Source organism: Micrasema longulum, unplaced genomic scaffold, assembly GCF_059751315.1.
Source record: "Micrasema longulum isolate JH-2025_06_02 unplaced genomic scaffold, ASM5975131v1 h1tg002486l, whole genome shotgun sequence".
Classification (NCBI taxonomy): Eukaryota; Metazoa; Arthropoda; class Insecta; order Trichoptera; family Brachycentridae; genus Micrasema; species Micrasema longulum.
Window position 1 is genome coordinate 1 of NW_028279628.1, and position 21227 is coordinate 21227.

Genomic DNA, 21227 nt, shown 5'->3' on the forward strand with positions numbered 1-21227 from the left:
TAAAGGAGAGGGGGGTTTATATATCGAGAATATTGAAAGTAATTGTGAGGTATTTTGAAATGTAATATTTTTTCCGATTTTAAGTTTTTTTGTATTTCTAGATTTTCTGGGGTATTTATTATTTGGCCTTTACTTGTTATAGAATGAAGGAGTTTGATTTCATATGAATTAAGAGAATGGTTCGATTACATTATGTGATTGGCGAATTCTGAAAAAGTATTGGATGCAAGAGCTGGACGATGTTCTTTCATCCTAATATTTAAATTTCTCGCAGTTTGCCAATGTACTTTTTGTTTGAGTTTTTCTACTGACATTTCTTGGTGGAACTGCATTTTAATTATAGTAATAAAAATACTTCATAGTTTTATTCAACTTTAATTTATTATTTTTTTCATAATTTTTTTTTTACTAGTGACCGGGTTTCGTCGTGCCCGACATAGTCAGACTGGTCGAAATCCGGTCACTGGTAAAAAAAATATATAAAAAAAGTTTTAAAAAAAAATTATAAATAAAAGTGGAATAAAATTAAAAAGTATTTTTATTACTATAAGTACTTAAAGGCACAATCTCCGCATTGTATCTAATGTATGCCACTTTTATTTAAATGTCTATTTTTGATTTTGAAGTATTATATTTTATATTTTTCAAAAATATTATTTGTACAATACGCGTGCAATTCGTATTATATGAAGGTAATAATTAAGTATTTTTTTAGTTACTATAACCTTTTTCGCCAAGATTTATTGACTGTACCTACCATTATTTACGTGCTCTACCATTAGTACGTAGCTAAAAGCTACATACAAGACAAAAACAAATTATTTTTCGATACATACAAGAAAAGTTTAAAAAATATATAATTAATCTTGACACAGAATGGCCATGACACAATTTATTTTAAAAAAATGTGTTATCAGAATTTATTGGTTAACAGAAACGATTTGCTGTGAGATAACACTTATTTAAAATATCGTCGTTCCCCCGGCAATATCTGTGTTTTTTTTTTTAGTACGTGGATATATACGCATGTTTCATAGACTATGCTAAAGCTTTTGATAAAGTGTGTCACCATGAACTTCTAGGAATTTAAAAAATGAACAACCTAGATTCTAAAGATATAAGGATAATTGGTTACCTCTACTGGCATTAAAAATCTGCAGTGAAAGTGGATGATGAATTGCTATCGGATATAGACATAATGTCGAGGAGTCCGGCAAGGATGCATTCTGTCTCCTTCTCCTTTTTAATATGTACTCGGAAGCCATTTTTAGAGATGCGCTAAATGAACTAACAAACGGCATTAGCATAAATGGACAAATTATAAACAATATCCAATACGTGGATGATACTGTCCTAGCAGATAGTATGGAAAGCCTGCAGCTATTATTGGACAGAGTTCACACAGCTAGTTTGAATAAAGGGCTAGAGATGAATATTACCAAGACTAAATGTATGGTTATTCGGAAAAAGCCACAAACTTTCCCAATGACTTTAAAACTTGGAGCGTAGGTTATTGAGCAAGTCCATCAATATAAATAGTTTGGGCGCTGGCTGGATGATAAATGGGATCACTTGCAAGAGATCAAAGTCAGAATAGAGATGGCACGAGACTGCATTTTCAGGATGCGTGACCTTCTTTGCAGTAGAGACTTTAATTTATTTCTCCGAATGCGCATTGATGTTACGTCTTCTCAGTTCTTTTTTACGGCGTCGAAACGAGGACACTCACCCAAAACACTTCAAAAAAGATCGAAGCCTTTGAAATGTGGTGCTACAGGAGAATATTAAAAATCTCCTGGGTGCGAAACGATGATGTTCTCCGACGGATGAAAAAAGATAAAGAGGTACTGAAGACCATAAAGAAAAAAAAACTTGAGTACTTCGGGCATGTGATGGGAGGCGAAAAATATAAAATTTTACAAGTCATTCTACAGGGAAGGATTGAAGGAAGACGCAGTGCAGGTAGAAGGCGCATCTCTTGGCTTAAGAACTTGCGCGACTGGTTCCATTGCAGCACTCAGTCCTTGTTCAGGGCAGCTGCAAACAAAGTAAGAATCGCAACTATGATTTCCAACCTCCATCGGGGAGAGGAACCATAAGAAGAAGAAGTAGTTTTAACTTCTCATTAAGATTAAACTAATTGTTTCGACGAAATATAGTTAAATATTTTGTCACAATAAAATTTCGTTTTTTTCACCAATAAAAATGTATTTAAAAATAACATCCATCATTATAAGATACATTGTTTCAATTATCTCCTTAAAAAATAACAAAAATACTTTACCTATTTTAATTTACTAATAAAAACATTCAAGTGCGTACTTTATAATATTTAAAAATGCTTACAATCCAAATATATTAATTATTTATGTACATTCACAACAAATTTAATCTTATCAAGTCTAGACTTGCAATATCATATTTTTATTATAATAAACCAAACGAGCCGTATTAATTAAACCCCAAAATTATGATAATTTATCAAAGTACAAGAGTTTAGTTTCAAGCCTATTCAATGTCACATTGCAAGTGCAAGTAATCAAATAATCCCCTTTTCTGCAGTGATCACACATCATTTATAACATTATGTAGGTATTTATTATACCAACTGATGCATTTGGCTAATGTAACTACCATAAATTAATTAACATTAAATATTATCATATCATTTACTCGTATGAGATAAAAAGAAGGCGTGGACTATTAGATAGATAAGAATAGGCCTGGAGAAATAAATATTGGATACAATATCTTCTTCAAGTATTTGTCATTAATGAACAAAACATTTATATGTAATCTAATTATGTGTTTAGTGATATTAATTTCGCATAAAATTATATCCTAAAAAATGTTTAATGTTTTTCAAACAATATTTAAAAATAAATTATTCGTTTAAATATTTGTACAATTTTTGTTTGAAACTTTGCCCGCTTACAAGTACAGGATGTACAATTTAGAGTAGGCCGATGATGTATGAAGTATTTTAGACCTCAAAGTGAAATGGGTCTAAAAAGTAGGATTTTGGATCAAATTGAACGTAAAAATTAGAAAAAAAAATATTTCATACTAATTATAGGTTTGAAGATTATAACTATGAATATTTTGTGAATTATCCGTATAGATACAATTTATTTTTTTGTTAGAAAAGATATAACTTAATCACATTAAAAATTCGAACACGTTTTAAAACTACCGAAATGCAAAAAGTTTACACTCCGCGGAACCGATTCCGTTGAGCGCCTGGCTAATATTGACGAAAACAATGGCTCAATAAAACAATGCTACCCATTTATCACAAAACAAACTACAACTCACGCCCTTAGATGCTTATTTAATAAGGTTTAATGCACATTATAAAATTTAATTGGACTGATTTTCTTACTTAAATATGAAATGACAGCTGGTTTAGTGCCAAAAAATTACTTTTATTTAATTTTATTTTCACCAGTTCCAGAATTTTAATCCGCGGCGTGTATAAACCTCTTGTGTATCCAAATGTTTGTAGACAAGGCTGGATTCCAGATTCCACCTCCTAGAGAGTTGTCAAGATTGTATTTTTTTGCAACAGAGATTAAATTAAATTTGAGAAGGAATAATGGGAGTCAGATTTACACGACTTTACAGGTTTACAGGACTTGGTGAATGTTATACAGTGTGTCAAATTGGTAATTTAAACCAGCCAACGATAGGTCATAATCACATCAAAAATATTAAATCAGTTCAACATCGATTTTTAAGAAAGATAGGCTGGAGGTTGTGCTCATCCAGAGACCAATATACGTAGAATGAGTTAGAAACTAGCTTAAATATATATTCTCTTCAAGACCGTTGAAATTAATCAAACATTCGAGTCATGTTTAAAATTCTCAACTCACTCTTTGATGCGCCTGAACTACTGAGCTCAATAAAATTAAATATCCCAACTAGAAACCTCAGACAAAACTTACTTTTTCAAACCGATAACCATCATGGTTTTTATTCCCCTACGCCCAGAATTCTTAGGTCTGCCAACAAACATAGCAGTCTTGATTTCTTTGATAACAAGTTGTCTTCTTTCATAAAATCGCTGAATCATATTCAATTATAAACACCTCTCTCCCGCTTCCACTCCCACCGAGTTTACTATATGCCATTGTGTCTTTCTGCTTTCTTTTATAATAATTTTCTATGTATACAAATATAAATGTATTTGCATGGATTATTTCATTGTGTTGGAGATTCATTGTAGAAGCGCAAATTTATTTATGTATATTTATAATGAACAAATCCTACCAACTTAAACCTGTGTAATTTTTTAGTTATTAGTAACTACTTACTACATACTATTAGGTATTATTATTGATTATCAGTTGGTAAAATAATGATGTGTCAGAAATCTGAATTAATAACATAACTTACGCCAAGTATGCTAATAAATTTTTCTCGAGATATTTTATCAAAATGGTGATTGAATAAATTGAAAATGAGGACGTCCAGCGGTTTTTATTTTTTTTATTGTTAATTGACTATCAAACAAAGCCGAGAAATTTATTTATTTTATTTTTAAACATCGTATTATTATTGCTCCGATTTTTGAAAGTATTGTAAAATTTTGATTACTATTCATTAATTTAATTGTTCAGATTGGTGAGTTGGCTTCTCGGAAACCGGAAATATATCACAACACTATCATTGATTGATTCGGAAGAACTATGACGTCATTTAAAGTAGTTTATTTTTATCAATTGTTTTAATACATTTTCGAGAAACTTCGCCATACAGTCAAATGCTCCAATTTTTACCGCGCGTAAGAAAACACTTTTTTATATCCAATTTTCCATAGCACCGAACGTCCTCTTTGGCGAATCCATTAAAAGGGAAAACTCCTTCAAAATATTTCTGCGTATCTTTACCATATCAATAAAGTTTTTCCTGGTTTTTAAAAAAATACTATTGATTATGCTTAACTATTTCCAGGTGGTGGAATTACTTATTATAAGTTTTATAACAGATGTTTTAATACCCTAAATCTTAGCACTGAACTGCTTTCAGTGCTAAAATTCTCAATAGCAAAACAGTTCTTATGAACTGTTTTATTATGTATACTTTGAAAACTCGCGTAGAGACTAAATTAATTCACGGAACTCATATAAACATAAAAATGATTAGATTATTCAAATGCTCTAAGATAACTTTAGTACCTCTACTATAATATTTATTAAATCTCATTTTCTCTTCATTTCAGGCGGAGACAGCGGCCGAGGAAGTTCTCGATACAAGTCTTCTTCTTCGTAAAAATGTTTCAACCAGTTTATCATTCGGTTAAAACCTTAGGAAGGACGGTTTGCATCAGACATTTGTCAAATCAGTGCCGAAATGGAGTTGCGGTCGGAACTTTGGTTAGAAATAATAAGTGTAGTTCAGTTACAAAGAGACATTTTAACCACGCTACAGAGAAAAATGTGATATCGTCTTTTTATGAAGATATTGTGGTACCGAATTGTGTTATTTCTGAATACGTCTGGAATGGCTTGGAGAAGTGGGCAGATAAAACCGCAGTGGTAAGAAAACACAACATATTTTCATTGTCCTTGCAAATGCAAGAAAAGTCCAATTTTATCTTCTTCGGTTGGCAAACCGTCGTATTGAAAGTTTTGCAAATCTATTTTTTTTATAAATAAATTTCATAAAAGGCACATGTTTTTTAAAAATTCTATACAGATCTACTTTTATGCATCTAGTAAATGTCAACACTGTAACTCTCCAAAAAAAGAGATTAACTCTTGTGCTTGGAGAGTGACTTACACTGTTGTAGGTGTTTATTTATAAGAGTTTATATCATTTTGAATATACTAGTACATGAGAAAAAAAATAAAAACATACCATATATTAAGAAAAAAAACTTTTTTTTTACACGTGTTAAAAAAAACGGTTTTTACACGTGTTCAAAAAATTTCTTTAGAATTACTTTAAATTTATTTATTGATATATTATTTTTAATAGTTTTTAGTTCGTTGGGGAGATTATTATAATTTTTTACACCTTTGAAGACAAAGCTATTTTGACCATGACTTGTGTGGAATTTAGAAATTTAATATTATTTTGGTATCTGAGTGACTTATTCATCTCAAATTTTTATATTTTCGACACTTTACACTTGTGCAATATTTACACACATGTCCACCCTCATTCCAATATAACACCCACCCTCTCACTCACTTACACTCACACAAACACACTAGTATGTATTGTACGTGTATTTAATGTATTTCTGTGGATATCTGTCATTGTTACAAAATCACTCGCAAACGAGTGGAGGCGTATAAAAAAAAAAAAAAAAAAAAAAAAAAAAAAAAAAAAAAAAAAAAAAAATCTGACATTGTTACATTTTTGTTACATGTATTACTGTTGATATCCCCAATAAATAAAAAAAAAAGAATTCTCATATTTTTATTTTTTATAAATTTGTATAATGAAATTTATTTTATAATGAGTATCCACTATATGAACCTTATATATTTTACATAGACTTTTCGTATTGAATGTTGAGGGTTTCTTTAAAATTACTTTAATAATTAATCTTTGTACCATTTTAAGAGGGTTTAATATATTGGCATATGCGCCACCCCATCCTACAATACCATATTGTAACAAAGATTATACAATTGAGTAATAAGCTATTTTTTAATTATTAATTTTTAAAATATTCTTTAATCTAATAAATATGTCTACACATTTTCTAATACGTTTAACTAGTTCACTAATATGGTCTTTCCATTTTTAATTTGGTCAATGTATTGTATACACCAAGATACTGAATTTTATCTGTTGTATCAAGTACTGAACAACATGTCAATATCTAACATAGATCGCAGTTAGTTTTATTTTATTAGAGTAAATAACTCACTATTAGAAAATAGGATCAAGTTGGGGTAGAGTGGGATTCGAACCACGGACCTGTGAGCCGTGAGTCCTAGACACTAGCCACGAGATCACAACCCGATCAACCTTACCTTCACGTTTCAAAAATGATCAAGATACACTGCAAATGGTGTACCAATACAGTGCCCTGTGCACCATTAGATGCGAGTTCAAGTCAGTGAGCTGTTATGACATTTGAAAGTAGAACCCCGTAGCTGTCAAAACACACTAAATTTTGAAAAACATGACTACCCAGAAACCGAAAATCTATCACAACATGATCAAAACACATAAAAACGCTAAAATGATTTGGTTATTGTTCACTTGAACCTCTGAGGTTTCAGAGTAATTAGTTTTTTGACAATAAAATGCTCTTATTTTTGGCACGTGTAAGAAAACATTTTTATATCCAATTTCCCGTAGCACTGAACTTCCTCGTGCAGTTATTTTTCAAGTGATCTCTACACACAAAGATTTCATTCGGAAGAATCTCAACAACAACAAATCATCACGCCGTTTCTCCGTAAGGGTAAGCAGAGAGGATAGAATGCCACATCACTCTATCTTTGCATTCAGATCTCGTTTCCTCTACATTCATACATCTTGTCATGCACGCGCGACGATTATTAAACCGACTTTTGACATGTCCTTCTTCAAGTATTTGTTGGATTTGGTCATGCCATGTCTTTCTCCGTCTTCCTCTATTTCTGCATCCATCAACATTCGCATTGTAAATATTCTTAGCCGTTCTTTCGCTGTCCATTCGTTCTACATGTCCAAACCAGCGCAGAGCTCCTTTCTTGATTTTGTCGACAATGCTTGTCTCAGCCTTACATAATGAAGAATCTCACAGCTATCTATATATTGATAATAAGGGATTCAGTTCTTTAACTTGAGTAGAAAAAACTTAAGAAATAGAAAACAACACAAATTAAGAAATTATTAGGGGATGTGAAGTCAAGGCATCAATAAGGTTTATGTCAGCTGTTTCCAAGTGGAAGTGATATAGTTAGCTGAGCCATATACTGCAGATGCCTCCTGAGAACCTTACCCATGCTCTCCTGTATATTATATTATTATTTATTGCATTTATTACTTTAAAGGTGTGTGGTATCACGGGGAAAGGATATACATACGGACAAGCACACAAGATGTCCACTGCCTTCGCTGCTTGTCTCAGAAATAAATTGAAACTTAGGGATGGAGATTGTGTGGCCATCATGTTACCTAATTCTCCGGAATTCCCACTCGCTACCCTGGGAGCTGTTCAAGCTGGCTGTATTGTAACCACGGTCAACCCTATTTATACTGCAGGTATGTTCAGATTTAGGATATTATCTCAAAACTAAAAAAAAAATACAAAAGTACCGAATATTATGTACTTATTCTGCTCACCTAGATATTGTCTGAAAAAAAATGCTTTAAGGGACAAAGCATCAATCATTCTACAATGGGAAAAAAAATAATGTTTTTCCAAATTTACCCCAAGTGCATTTTTAAATTCAGCACTATTACTGAAATATTTTATTTGAATTTGCTTTCATTTCATTTACCATGAAGTAATACATTGCAGACTGCAGGTTCAATTAGTAGAATCTTTTTCTATTAGGCTTTACAAGTATCAGCATTTTTTTAAATATATGCATGTGATTTAAAAATAATGAAAAAATGTGTGCTCTACGATCTGTAATAAATAAAAGATCCGTATAAAATATTTATTTTAATAAGCACAGTGCGCTCTGTGACGACCGAAGACTTCGAGAAAAAACGAAATAAAGAGACTCTTATAGCCCTTGTGCTATCTTTATATACTATACAAGGAGTACTCACCCAAGCAACAATACTCTGGTGTAGCACTCACAAAAATCAATATGAATTTAAATTAAGAACTATATCAAAGAAAAAACTTAACAAATAATGAAGATATTTTTTCAAATTTAACTGTTAACTCATACCTATTCCAGGTAGAACTATGACCTATTCTGTTTGTGAGACAAGCTAGTAATTATGTTTTGTATGGAAATGGCACAAAAATTAATAATAAAATTAATTGATATTTCACACGTACATACTTTGAAAGCAAGGAAATTTTTAAAAATCCCTTGGTAAGTTTTATGTTGTTTTGTAAAATGAAAACATTTGCAACTACAGAAATAATATATATTTTTTCCTTTTCGTTTAACAGAGGAAGTTGAACGACAATTAGAAGATTCAAGAGCAAAGGTGGTGATAACAACAGCATCATGCTATGATCAAGTCAAGATAGCCATTAATTCTTTGAGAAAAAATATTCCCATCATCATTGCCGAGTGTGACACAAAGTTGCCACATCCCGAGGGAACCATTAAATTCGCTGAATTTGCTGAGAACTTCGGAGAAAATACCGACTGCCTGAAAGAAGTGAGAAGAAACGGAGATGATACCGTGTTCCTTCCTTACTCAAGTGGAACGACTGGTTTGCCAAAAGGAGTTGAGTTGACAAATAAAAACATAACCGCCAATTGTCTTCAAATGAATGCGCAAAAAATAGTGATCATGTTACCGACAACAGGTAAGCTATCAATATTACTCATTTTCCAATTAATTTTAGTGCCTCTTTAAACTTTAATCATAGTACAAATAGATACTTAAAATATATTATTACTTTTACCTACTGACTCACTTTTTAACCTCCATTATATTGTAATTTAGATTTTTTTGTAAAACCGTTTCAAAACTACTTATCTCTGCTATTTAACTTTTTTTTTTTCGTAAGTATGGTAAAAGCCCTGTACTTGTATTATTTACTGTCGGCATAAGTAAATTTTATTGACGTGCGCTGTGGCGCAGCTGGTTAGACGGCCAACTGTGAAACTCGCGTCGCGGGTTCGATTCCCGCAAGTTGCTAGAAAAAATTAAGAAAGATTATTTTCTTAATTGATCTGAGTATTATGGTGTCTTTCCATATTCCCTCTTTCCCACCGACTGAATTTTTTTCAAATGTGTAATAAAAATTCATAAAAAAGGTTTTTACAATCTGTCAAAAAATAGAAAAAAGACAAATTGATTCAATATAATAGTATTAAATTATAATAGGCGTATTATGTGTTAGGTCACTACTTTATTTCAGTAGTATTACTATTATTATTAACTTACATCAATGACTTCAATTATTGTTCTCTTTTCTTACAAACTCTGGTACTGACTATTTTTTATTTAAATATATAGTTGCGGAGGATCCTATTGTAATAAGTGACAGTTATAAAAAATATTTATTTTTCAGATACTTTTCAAGATGTAACAATTTGTGTTCTGCCATTCTTCCACATCTATGGACTGGTAGTCACAATGCTGAGTAGATTAGCCTTCGGCATGAAATTAGTGACAATTCCAAAATTCACTCCAGATTCATTTTTGAATGCCCAAGAGAGGTACCAAGCTGGCATAATGTTCTTAGTTCCACCAATAGGTGAGTTTCTATATTTTTGTACTTTATCAGAAATAGAACATATAGCTTTTAATGTATTATAATTAACTGGAAGTTAGTCAAATCCTAAAAAACCAACTTTTCCCTATGTTATGTATCAATAAAAGTGTAATAAAAAATGTGCTTACGCACACTTCAGTTAGGTACCTGAAGAAAAAAAAATATTAGAACTTATTTAGTGACACCAGTAAATAATTACAACATTTCAAATGTCAGTATACATAAATTATTATTATTGTTACAATAAAAACTTGAACCATTTATATTATAAGAACGATTTAATATCACACTAGATCCCAAAAAAGCATGTCCCAGATAAAAGCATTTATTTCAACATAACTTGCCTAAAATAATATGATACTGAAAATTATCGAGAAGTTGGTACTTAAAATATTATGATCATTATTAATGAAGAATAGAAAGCTATCACCTGTCCCTATCCTTTTATTTCTGGTATGCTTAATTTACTACCTAAAAAACACAGAATCTTAGAAAAAAATATATCAAAGCCGACATGAACATGATCACAATACCAAAGATAGGGTAAAAACTAGACTCCCATTTTGAAAAAAGGTAAAGTCACAAAATTCAATTTTATATAAAGCAGTAAAAAAGTATTATGATATGGGAAAAAACAAATATGAAGAAAAAAAAATCCAAATTCTAATAGAACCTTAGGAAATATGTGTTAAACAACTTATCTGTTGCAACAAATTTACTAAATAACTCCCTAGGGAGAAAATCCAGCCAGTATACAAACATTTGGACATACTCAAAACATTGTTGTATTTTTAAGTGGATTGAGGTTGAACTTTGGCATCACTAATTTTATCAAATTGTCATGATCATAAAGATCATATTATGTAGACATAAAAGTGGTTTAATTTTTATTTTTACACTTTATGTCACAACTGGATTTGTACAAAATATATATTTTAATACATGGGTTAGTCATATATATTTATTAAAATATAAAGCCTTTTCAAAATCAAATATAAAAGAAAGTCATTGTCACCTTTTTCGCAAATCATCATTGTTCTACGATCACGACGAAATGTCGTCTCAATTTTGTATTCCGGCCAAATGTGAAAATTTCACAAATTCTGTTATATATTCTACTATAAATTTCGATTAGGTTGCCTCTTGCTCTTCGCTGTTCTTGTATGGTCAGGTAAAGTCTCCGAAAGTAATCCTCATATGGAAGTCTACACAAAGCATATGGTATCTTGAAAAACGTCCTAGCACTCTCTTCAGCATATCGATGTCCTTTCTGAAATATGGAAAGCACATTCAATTTAAAGTCTTATTTAGGATTTGTAAATTAGTTGCACGAGATCAGGATTTATTACAGGAAAGGTTTTTCTAATGAGAAACGTCTGTGTGGCAATTGTTATGTGGTCACACCATTTCAAATTCTTTGTGATCAATACACCCAAATATTTTTGTTCAACAACTGTAGTTAATAGAGTGCGATCCAGATAATACTGAATTTTATAATTTTTCTTGCCAATGTGAAACTGTATTGTATTCTTTAATTTACAGTGCTGTTCCTGGGATCTCATGCAGATGTTAAAAGCTCCCATTTGGATCCCATCAGGACTGTCATGTCAGGAGCAGCACCTTTAGCTGCTACGGATGTTAACCGTTTCTTAGAAAGAACAAAGGTAAAGAAGCTCAGCTTAGAAACTAGAACTATAGTTAACTAGTGTTGTGTGTAATTATTTCCAATGTCAGTATTATTTATGTAACTTGATTGCTTATTTCTATCACATTCCAGCATCATTTTATTATCATCATCATTGTAAAAATTGATTTTGCTATTGTTAATTATTTCATATGGATACTTAAATCTAGCATTATTTTTCCTTGTTTGTATAAGTTTTACTTACTTCTTTTTCACAGATGTTAAACATTTTAAAGCAAGTAAATAATTTGTTTATAATTTCCTTTTTTACGCGCTCACAACTGTGTATTAGTAAAGCAACATTTTTATTTTTAAACTTTTCTTACTGGGCATATTGATTAATTTAAGTGAAAACATTTAGAAACAATATTTATGTGTATCATGTCATTTTTATATTCTTACTAGTTATATGAAGAAATATGTATTTAAATGTACTAAACACTATATTTTATTTCTTACTTTATATATTTTATTTATGTACCATACTTGTAAAAGCCCTCCGGGCGTTTATGTGAATTAAATTAAATAATACCTACTTGCCACACTTTCACAAACTTCATTGATGCTTCTCCTAACAGTTTTTTAATCGCATTTAATATTCAATATTTCGCTAATGGCTACAGTAAAAATAAGTTAATTATGGGATCTAACAAAGTATAATTCAAAGATTACAATGTTTAATTTGTTTTTAAATAGATATTTCAATTATGACTTTGTTAATATGTTTTTTTGCTTTCTTAAAAGCGGTATGATGCTAAATGACAGCTTATGCCTAAAATTATTTTATTTTAGAACCTACGACAAGAAACCGAATTTTTAAACGATTTAAGGAAAAATTAGTAGGATATATTATGTTTGTCATTAAAACAAATGTTTTTCTATTTAACTATAATTATAAAAACTTAATTTTATTTGAAAATTCTTGCTTTATTTAAGGTTAAACACCAATAATGCTTCATTAATATTTATTACTATTTAACAATATGTACCTATCACAAGTAAGTCATTCTGTGATACTTCGAATGATCTTTGAACCTGCTGAAAAAAGATAATAAAAATATTCACACTTACACACAGAGTCAATACAATACAGTGAATAATTAAACAAGAGATAAAATTGGAAAATCGCGTTATTTTATTTTCAGGAAAAAAATACACTAATCACTACAAAATAGCTTTTATTCAAAAAAGCAGGAATCACTTTCAATGTTTGTAGATATGGAATACACGGGCATCAAATTGTGATTTTTTTCTTTCACGCTTATTATAAATAATAATCTTTAAATCTGTTTTCAACGCTGTCAGTCTTATTTCATTAAATAAGAATTTTATAAACCTTTCACTTGTATAAAGATTGTACTGTATATCAATAATACTTTATGTTCTGATTTGTTTGAATTTGTAGAGTAATGTGGCATTTATGCAAGGATATGGACTCACAGAGACATCTCCAGTAGCATTAATGCAGGAGAGAGGAAATCCAAACTATGCTTCAGTAGGAAGTCCAACTCCCAGCACAGATGCTAAAATTGTGCGCTTAGAGCATGAATCTGAAGTTCTAGGACCAAATGAAGTAAGTTGAAATATTTTTTTTAAATATTAGGAAAAAGTAATATATAGTATTTTGTACATATATGTTAAATAAATGATTTAATTTCTAAACGACAAAATGTTATTTATATATTAATAATGACATAATGTGTTAAGACTGACATGATTGTTTTAAACTCTGATATGAATATATTTTTTCAAAGCGAAGATACTATTTGCCCCAAATACTCAAATACAAAGTACCTACCCGTCTTAATCTTCTGTTTGAATTTTCTTTTTTTTTTTCTTCGTAAATCTATTTTCTCATATTATAATATTTTTTATTTAATTTTGATCAAATGATATAAAATTGTAAAATTGAATTTTGTGACTTCACTTTTTTTCTAAATGAAAGTCCAATTTTTACCTCTGGTATTGTGTTCATGTTGGCTTTGATAATTTTTTTTCCAAAATTTTGAACAACTTCACTGCATTTTTTACGCTAGCAATGTCTTCCATCCAAACTAACCAATAAAATAAAGGTGTTAAATAATTTAACATTTCATAGTGCTTTAAAAAACATATTATTCAAAAAATGTGTTTTATCATTGCATTTTTTTTTATCATTACCTAGTTGAATACTAACCATTTTATTTTAATTTTAAATCATTCCCATCTTAACGGTTATTTTTTTATTTGCCAATGTTATGTTTGTTTTACAGTTATTTGTTGTTTTTATATTGTATTTCTTGTTTAGTTTTTATTATTCAATAAAATAACATATTTCACATTATTGTGTGTTACATTGCAATTTGTTGACTGCTGTGATTATTTTTATAATGCAGTTTTTGTCATAGGTTCTTTGAACATTAATAAAGAAATATTTTAGAAACAGATTTAATAGCGGATTCTATTACAGATTTCTTCAAATGAATAATTTTGATTTAAAGGTCGGTGAACTCTGGCTTCGAGGTCCTCAGGTTATGAAGGGCTACTACAATAATCCAGCAGCCACAGAAGAAATCTTCAGGCCTGATGGATGGATGAGAACAGGAGACATGGCATACTATGATGAAAACCATGCCTTTTACATCACTGATAGATTAAAGGAACTCATTAAGGTAACCTTTTTCTAGTTTCATTATTATTACCCAGTCTGAGACAGAGCTCATGCCAGATGTTTGGCTCCTATAGCCCCGCCGAATAATGTTGCCACACTACGTCTCTGCCTCCTTTCCTCGCTACTTCCCATGCCACTCTTTGAATGTGTGACAGGCCCCCTACAGGTATAAAGATAGCTAAGAATAAATTTAAACATGTTTGCAATTCGTAATATCAAAAATGTTTGTAATTCGCTCCATCCATGTAATCCATTTTATTCACCAGCGCAGTCTCAAGCCGTGCAAAGCTAGAATTCTATCAAATCTAATTATCACCATTTCCCTATCTGCACCTAGTGGTGCATAAGGCACTGCATTTTTACGCCAAATACAGCGTATTTATGTATATATTATTTTTCATATTTTGATCATCTGTTACATAAAAGTAAGGGGATTCTTCTTAAGCTTCAACAACCAATCCAGGGACAGTAAATATTCACATTAACCCTGCCAAGAATCGAACCCGGGACCTCAAGCATGGTGGTGAATGTGCCAACCATTAAACTATGGGGCAGACTTATCCCCATATGATTTCCTTTTAGCCATCGAGTCAAAAACTCGATGGCTAAAAGGAAATCATATATTTTATTTACGTTTTATTTTTCACACAAATAACTGTATTCTTCAAGCGTGTAAATAAAGATGTGCCTAAATAAATAAAATGTTTATTTTATATTGTATAATATTATTACTATGAGTAATTTACTTTCTAGGTTAAGGGGTATCAAGTACCACCCGCAGAACTTGAAGGTATCCTTAGATCTCATGCTGACTTATCCGAAGCGGTTGTGGTAGGAATACCGCATCCAACACATGGAGAAGTACCTAAAGCCTTCGTCGTGAAAAAGAAAAACACATCTCCTTCAGCTGATAGCATCATAAAGTTTGTAGAAGAAAAAGTAGCCAGCTATAAGAGACTCGGTGGGCTAGAATTTGTCGATTCCATTCCCAAAAATGCATCCGGAAAAATATTAAGAAGAGAAGTTAAAAAACTGTACTGTTCATAGTAGGTTATTCAAATTACAAAACTAATTTATACCGGGGTTATTTTTAAGCAGACAAAGTTATATTTTCACTTCAAATGTACATAACTAGTCAAATTAATCTACTATCTTAATCCCAGCTTGGTTTTTTTTATTCAACTATCTATGTTATAAAATATAGAGAAGATGCAAGTCATTGGATGGATTTGTGAATCAATGGAAAATGATTGTCCTTATCATTGCGTAATTCTGGTGATTTTTATATGGATTTTAGGTAGAATAAAGCATCAACACTTTATGCAATAGTTCTGAAATTTGTGTTGTTAGATGCAGTAGAAAATACATTGGTTAATATTATGTTTGATTACAAACTATTAAAATTATGACTCTCAAAAAATGTTTTGAGATTATCAACTGCCACTGTACGAAGTATGTAATATAATAAACTGGCTCTGTTGGCAAATGATATTTTTTCAAAAATTATTTTTAAGACAATTTCTAAGTTGTACACATTTTCAGACGGCAGATTTTTTTTACATGTAGAATATTTATAAAGATGAATAAGAAAATGTTTTTATTTTTGTACAACATTGAAACTGATCATTAGCAATATTCATTTGGATATTATGAGATATTTGCACTTTTTGGTTTTAAATGGGTAACAAATGAATTTACCTATTTCACATAGTTTATTTTAATATTAAAATATGACTTAAAGGTCAAACTGCACTATCGAAATATTATTTTCACTGTTCACATTTTCACATCAAACATATTCACTACAGCTGCGCTTCAGAGCGTGACACTTCATACAAAATTTTGACAGGCAGCACTGCCATAGTGCAGCGACACTGTAGTGCGGTTTGACCTTGCAAAAATATATGTAGGTAGTGAGAATGATCTTGAGTGATTTTTTCTTGTTCTTTTTATTACCCTATTCGAATACACTCTTTAATATACAGGGCATATCATAATATGGTGTGAGGGATAAATAGTGAGGTAATTACTACATAGAAGTTAATTCAAAATCAGCATTTTTAAGTTACCTACTAAAAACCCATATTTGTATCTTCCTCTATGGATACTATAAATAGGCAAGTTCAATAGAAAAATTATTTCTGTGCTGAATTTTATGCAATACTTATTTAATTGATATTTTTTTCATTTCTGAGATGTTTAGAGGATCACAATTTATTTTTAGAAATAAACCCAATCTTAAATAGTTTCTTGTGGTTAGCTGACTGAAACTATCCTCAAATCAAAAAGTTGAAAAACAACTTTCGTACTAAAATAACGTTGTACAGTCCAACATAAAAAAAATTGTTAAATGAAACGCAGAAAAAAATCTTTATTCCGTATTATTGGCTTTATTTTTACAAATAATATCTATTAAAAATAGTGTGATATAAATTTAGCAAGGTGTTTTATTAATATTATTTTCAAAAACGCCTTTAATAGATTCATTTTGTAGATATCTGAGTGCCAAATACATCAGTAGTCAGCTGGCTAGTGAGGCCATTTGAAAATTTTATCATTACTCAAAATAATATTATTTAGTGTGGGAAAACATCTGTCGAAGATGTCATTGGCTTACCAATGTCAGGGGCGCAATCTAAACCAACAAAGGTGTTCGCTATTGTTAGATTATAAGTATACATAATTTGCACACAAGCGGAAAAATGGTGATCTGTAATGTGTTAGAGTGGAAAGTTGTATTTGTCGCTTAAGTTTAGATGATACGTATTTATATAAAAGCTTAACAGTATTGAACACTTTTGTTCTTGTTTTGCATTTTATTATGTATTAAAGTATGAGAAGCAAGAGGCATAAACAATCTTCATTTCTATAATAACACATGGTTATGTTGATACATGTTTGGCACCAAAAAAATAGTTTGTGGCACTTGTTGATTTACTATCCTAATCTAGACGGTGGGGTCAGGTAAAAGGTTAGATTATTACTGTAAATGTGTGTAGATGAAAAGTAATTTGCATAAAAGAATAATCACTAATGTGTGCATAGCATAGTGCATAGTGTTGATTTTTTTTGTAAAAACAAACAATTTTTTTCACAGTTTTGTTATATTATATATTGTTTCTTAAGGAATGTACCGTTTTTCCTTTTGTTAACTGTAATATAACTTGAAAAATAAATCGTCTCCATGAATATGTCAAATTATTGATGTTTTTTTAAAAGAATGCATAATTATTAAAACACTTCATTGTTCAAACTGTAAATACAGAAAATTTTATAAAACTGCAAGTACAAATTTTAATGTAGATTTTTAAACTTGTTTAAAATTAATGTATGTAATTAATATGCATCCTAAGAGTCTGAAATATTTTTTTGTGTATATATTATATGTGGATATTAAATAAATAATTTGAAAACAAGCATTTTAATGAATCTCGGGTAACCTAAGTTACTTATGGATATTTTTTCTTCAAAATGAAGCAGTATTTAAATTTGTCTAAATATAAAACGAAGTATGTTCACTAATAAACATTTACTTTTAGTTTGTGGTTTGGTGCAGTACCACTATTGAGCCGCCCAAATGGACAAAAATCATTCTAGGACTATCAATCCCGAAGTTAGCTATAGATTACAATAAAATAATGGATCGTAGGTACTCAGGTCGAGAAACGGAAGCACAGAGATGAAACTGTCCGTTACACGTCTGTTGTTAAACCAAAAATTTGCAACGCTTTCGTTCTATGCAATTGAGCAAAATGGCATCTCTGTAAATAGCTACTAATACTACTATTACTACCATCACGCCATTTCTTCGTAGGGGTAGACAGAGATAATGGACTGCCACACACATCTATCCTGGCATATATTCCTAGCTTCTTCCACATTCATACTTCTTGTTATACGGTACCTTCGGTTCTGTCTGCTTTTGACATGACCAGACTTAAGATTTTGGTTTATCTGATCATGCCACGTCTTCTTTGGCGGTCCTCGTCTCACGTTACCGTTCATTTTTGCCCCATATACTTATTTTACCATTCTTTGGTCGTCCATTCGTTCTACATAACCATACCATATCTTCAGATTTACACTCACCTGATTTCATAATTCGTAACCCTGTCATACATTGATTTCCCACACATTCGTCTAAGAGATCGCATTTTAACCGCATTCACTCGGCTTTCATCCTTCTCTGCCAGTTCCATGTTTCACTTCCATACATAAGTGTTGGGACTAAAACTCCATTGTACACTGCCAGTTTAGCTTCAATTGCCATATTTTTATTAAAAATTACTATGCTTAGTGTGCCGTTCATTTTGTTGCCACCATTCACTCCCCTTTCAACATCTTTTTCTACTCTTCCATCTCTTAAAAACATGCTTCCCAGATACACAAATTCTTCTACTTGTTCAAGATGTTGTTTACATTGGACATTCGTAAATAGCTGTAGCATGTTATTACTCTGAGGTTGTAACAATGCAGTGCCTTGTGGATCATCGGTGCAGACAGGGTGTTATGATGATTTAGTTAACGGTGCAGTATAACTCAAGCAAGATTACTTTATAAAAGTTTATTTCATTGTCCAATGTATTTTGTATGATTGATTGGCAAGAATAATTTACTTTTATATGCCAGAATTAATAAAAAAAATATCCAACAAAGGCTCGAAATTTCAAAATGCATTTATTTTTTTAACTTTTTATTTCGCATATTTACAATTGTTCTGTAAGTATGTATTCACATTTTTAATCAAATTATTTTGCATTTGATAATAATGAATTAATAATTTCAAATCATGTGTAGTATTTAAACATTAATATGATATATCTTCACTTTACAGTCAATATTTTTTTAAGTTATCGCCTTTCAAACAGTTAGAATCCAAAAATTTTAATCACCAAAAAATTTAAGAATTTCGTCTCTAAGTTTATTTTTTAATTTGTTCCATTTTTACTGTATGGTAACATATCGAGCCATTATTGCCAAATAATTGTAACCGGCAAAAACTATATTTAACCGGAAAACATTTTTTCCTTTCAATTAACAAGGAATAATTGAGAATCAAACTCTGTTTCGACTATGATATCAATAAAGAAAATTATTTGAAACCATACTTGGTTCTCAAAGTATATTCTTCAATAATTGAAGAAAAAATATTATCCCCTAAAATATTGCTCCTGTCGGTTCTGATGTTTTGGTAATCCAACATACAAAACATTATTTTAATACAGGTTATGATGAAAGTACCTTTCATATTTGATTGTCAAATGTAATTTTGAAAAATATAACGGACCACAAAATAAATTCTTAGCAAATCATTTTACTTCACCTTACAATTTAATGCATATTATATATATTTCAATAACAAACTAAATATTTTATGTATCCATATATTTATTATGGAAATTCATATTGTGAATAATTGAGATATTAGAAAAAACGTTATTATTTATATTTAAGGTACATTATAATAAAAAATGTGGAATTTAAAATAAATTGTTTTATTAAACTTAAGATAAAAAAAGTTCCCATAGAAGATAGTAACAATGTTATGTACTCGTATACCTACACACAAAATAAAAAATATTCAATAATCATGACTAAAAAACTATACATTTTAGATAAACATAATATTTATATTTACATAACAATTTAATGTAATGAAATTATAAAGGTTTCTAATTATACACTCATCGATGAATTATTCCATTTGTGCATAAAATACATGCTATATGTATTATCAATCAGAGTGACCTTCCCCTGTACACAAATGAATTTGATTTATACCACATTTATACAAATTTGTGCAGATTGCATGTATGAATTATGAAAACAAAACAATTTATTTAGTACATGTACACATGTACAGTTAGAACGTGAAATTTTAAATTTTGATCAATTACAAATATGAAATGAAGAAAGATAAAAAATGTAAAGAGAAAATCAGGAAGCAATGCAGAAAACCATTTAGATCTGTTATGGCAGAAAGCTGCTACTCTTGGGACGTTGAGATCCAACTGTCTCTCCATCTTTTAAACAGTCTACCAGGAAGACGATTACCAGGTGGAATTTCCTTAGCTGCAATGTAAGAGATTCTAGAGTTCTACCGTTCGTTCTAATAAAGACTCGTATTTGTTACTTTCGGTGGTGGTCTTTGCCATACCGAGGCGTATATAATAGAATTCCGTATTATTCATTATACACCTACAATTTACCTAGACCGGAAACATTGTTTGGTGCTGGTTTAAAAATATATTATAAGCTCTATTTTATTTTTAACGTAGCTACTCGTGGTGTAATGGTCAGCGCCTTTGCCTACCATGCAAGAGGTCTCGAGTTCGATTCCCGACATGGTTGACATGAAATATTGATTTAAAAAGGTGTTTTACACTAGAGTTTTTCATAGTCCATGGACTGGTACCTGAAGCGTAAAACTGATCATCTTCATGCAGCAAAAATGATCAAGATACGCTGCGATTGGTTACCAATGCAGTGCCCTATGCACCATTAGTTGCGGAAGAGGAATGGTGATA

The 21227-nt window shown here is 30.6% G+C and overlaps 1 protein-coding gene across 1 annotated transcript; it reads left to right on the forward strand.

Annotated features, from left to right (window-relative positions):
- Window positions 1-5220: 5220 nt before the first annotated feature.
- Window positions 5221-16988, forward strand: LOC148272094 (uncharacterized). The gene is made up of 8 exons (XM_088240536.1): window positions 5221-5540; window positions 8004-8214; window positions 9086-9451; window positions 10163-10348; window positions 11909-12030; window positions 13456-13623; window positions 14531-14701; window positions 15454-16988. The coding sequence occupies exons 1-8, from the start codon at window positions 5277-5279 to the stop codon at window positions 15745-15747; spliced, it is 1782 nt and encodes a 593-aa protein (XP_088096662.1). The 5' UTR covers window positions 5221-5276; the 3' UTR covers window positions 15748-16988.
- The last annotated feature ends 4239 nt before the right edge of the window (window positions 16989-21227 follow it).

What these genes read in the sequence shown, in the direction of transcription:
- LOC148272094 (XM_088240536.1), top strand. Translation starts at nt 5,277, where the DNA reads ATGTTTCAACCAGTTTATCATTCGGTTAAAACCTTAGGAAGGACGGTT. An exon ending in GATCATGTTACCGACAACAG is followed by an intron (nt 9,452 to 10,162) that starts GTAAGCTATCAA and finishes TTTATTTTTCAG; the next exon opens with ATACTTTTCAAGATGTAACA. An exon ending in GTTCTTAGTTCCACCAATAG is followed by an intron (nt 10,349 to 11,908) that starts GTGAGTTTCTAT and finishes TTTAATTTACAG; the next exon opens with TGCTGTTCCTGGGATCTCAT.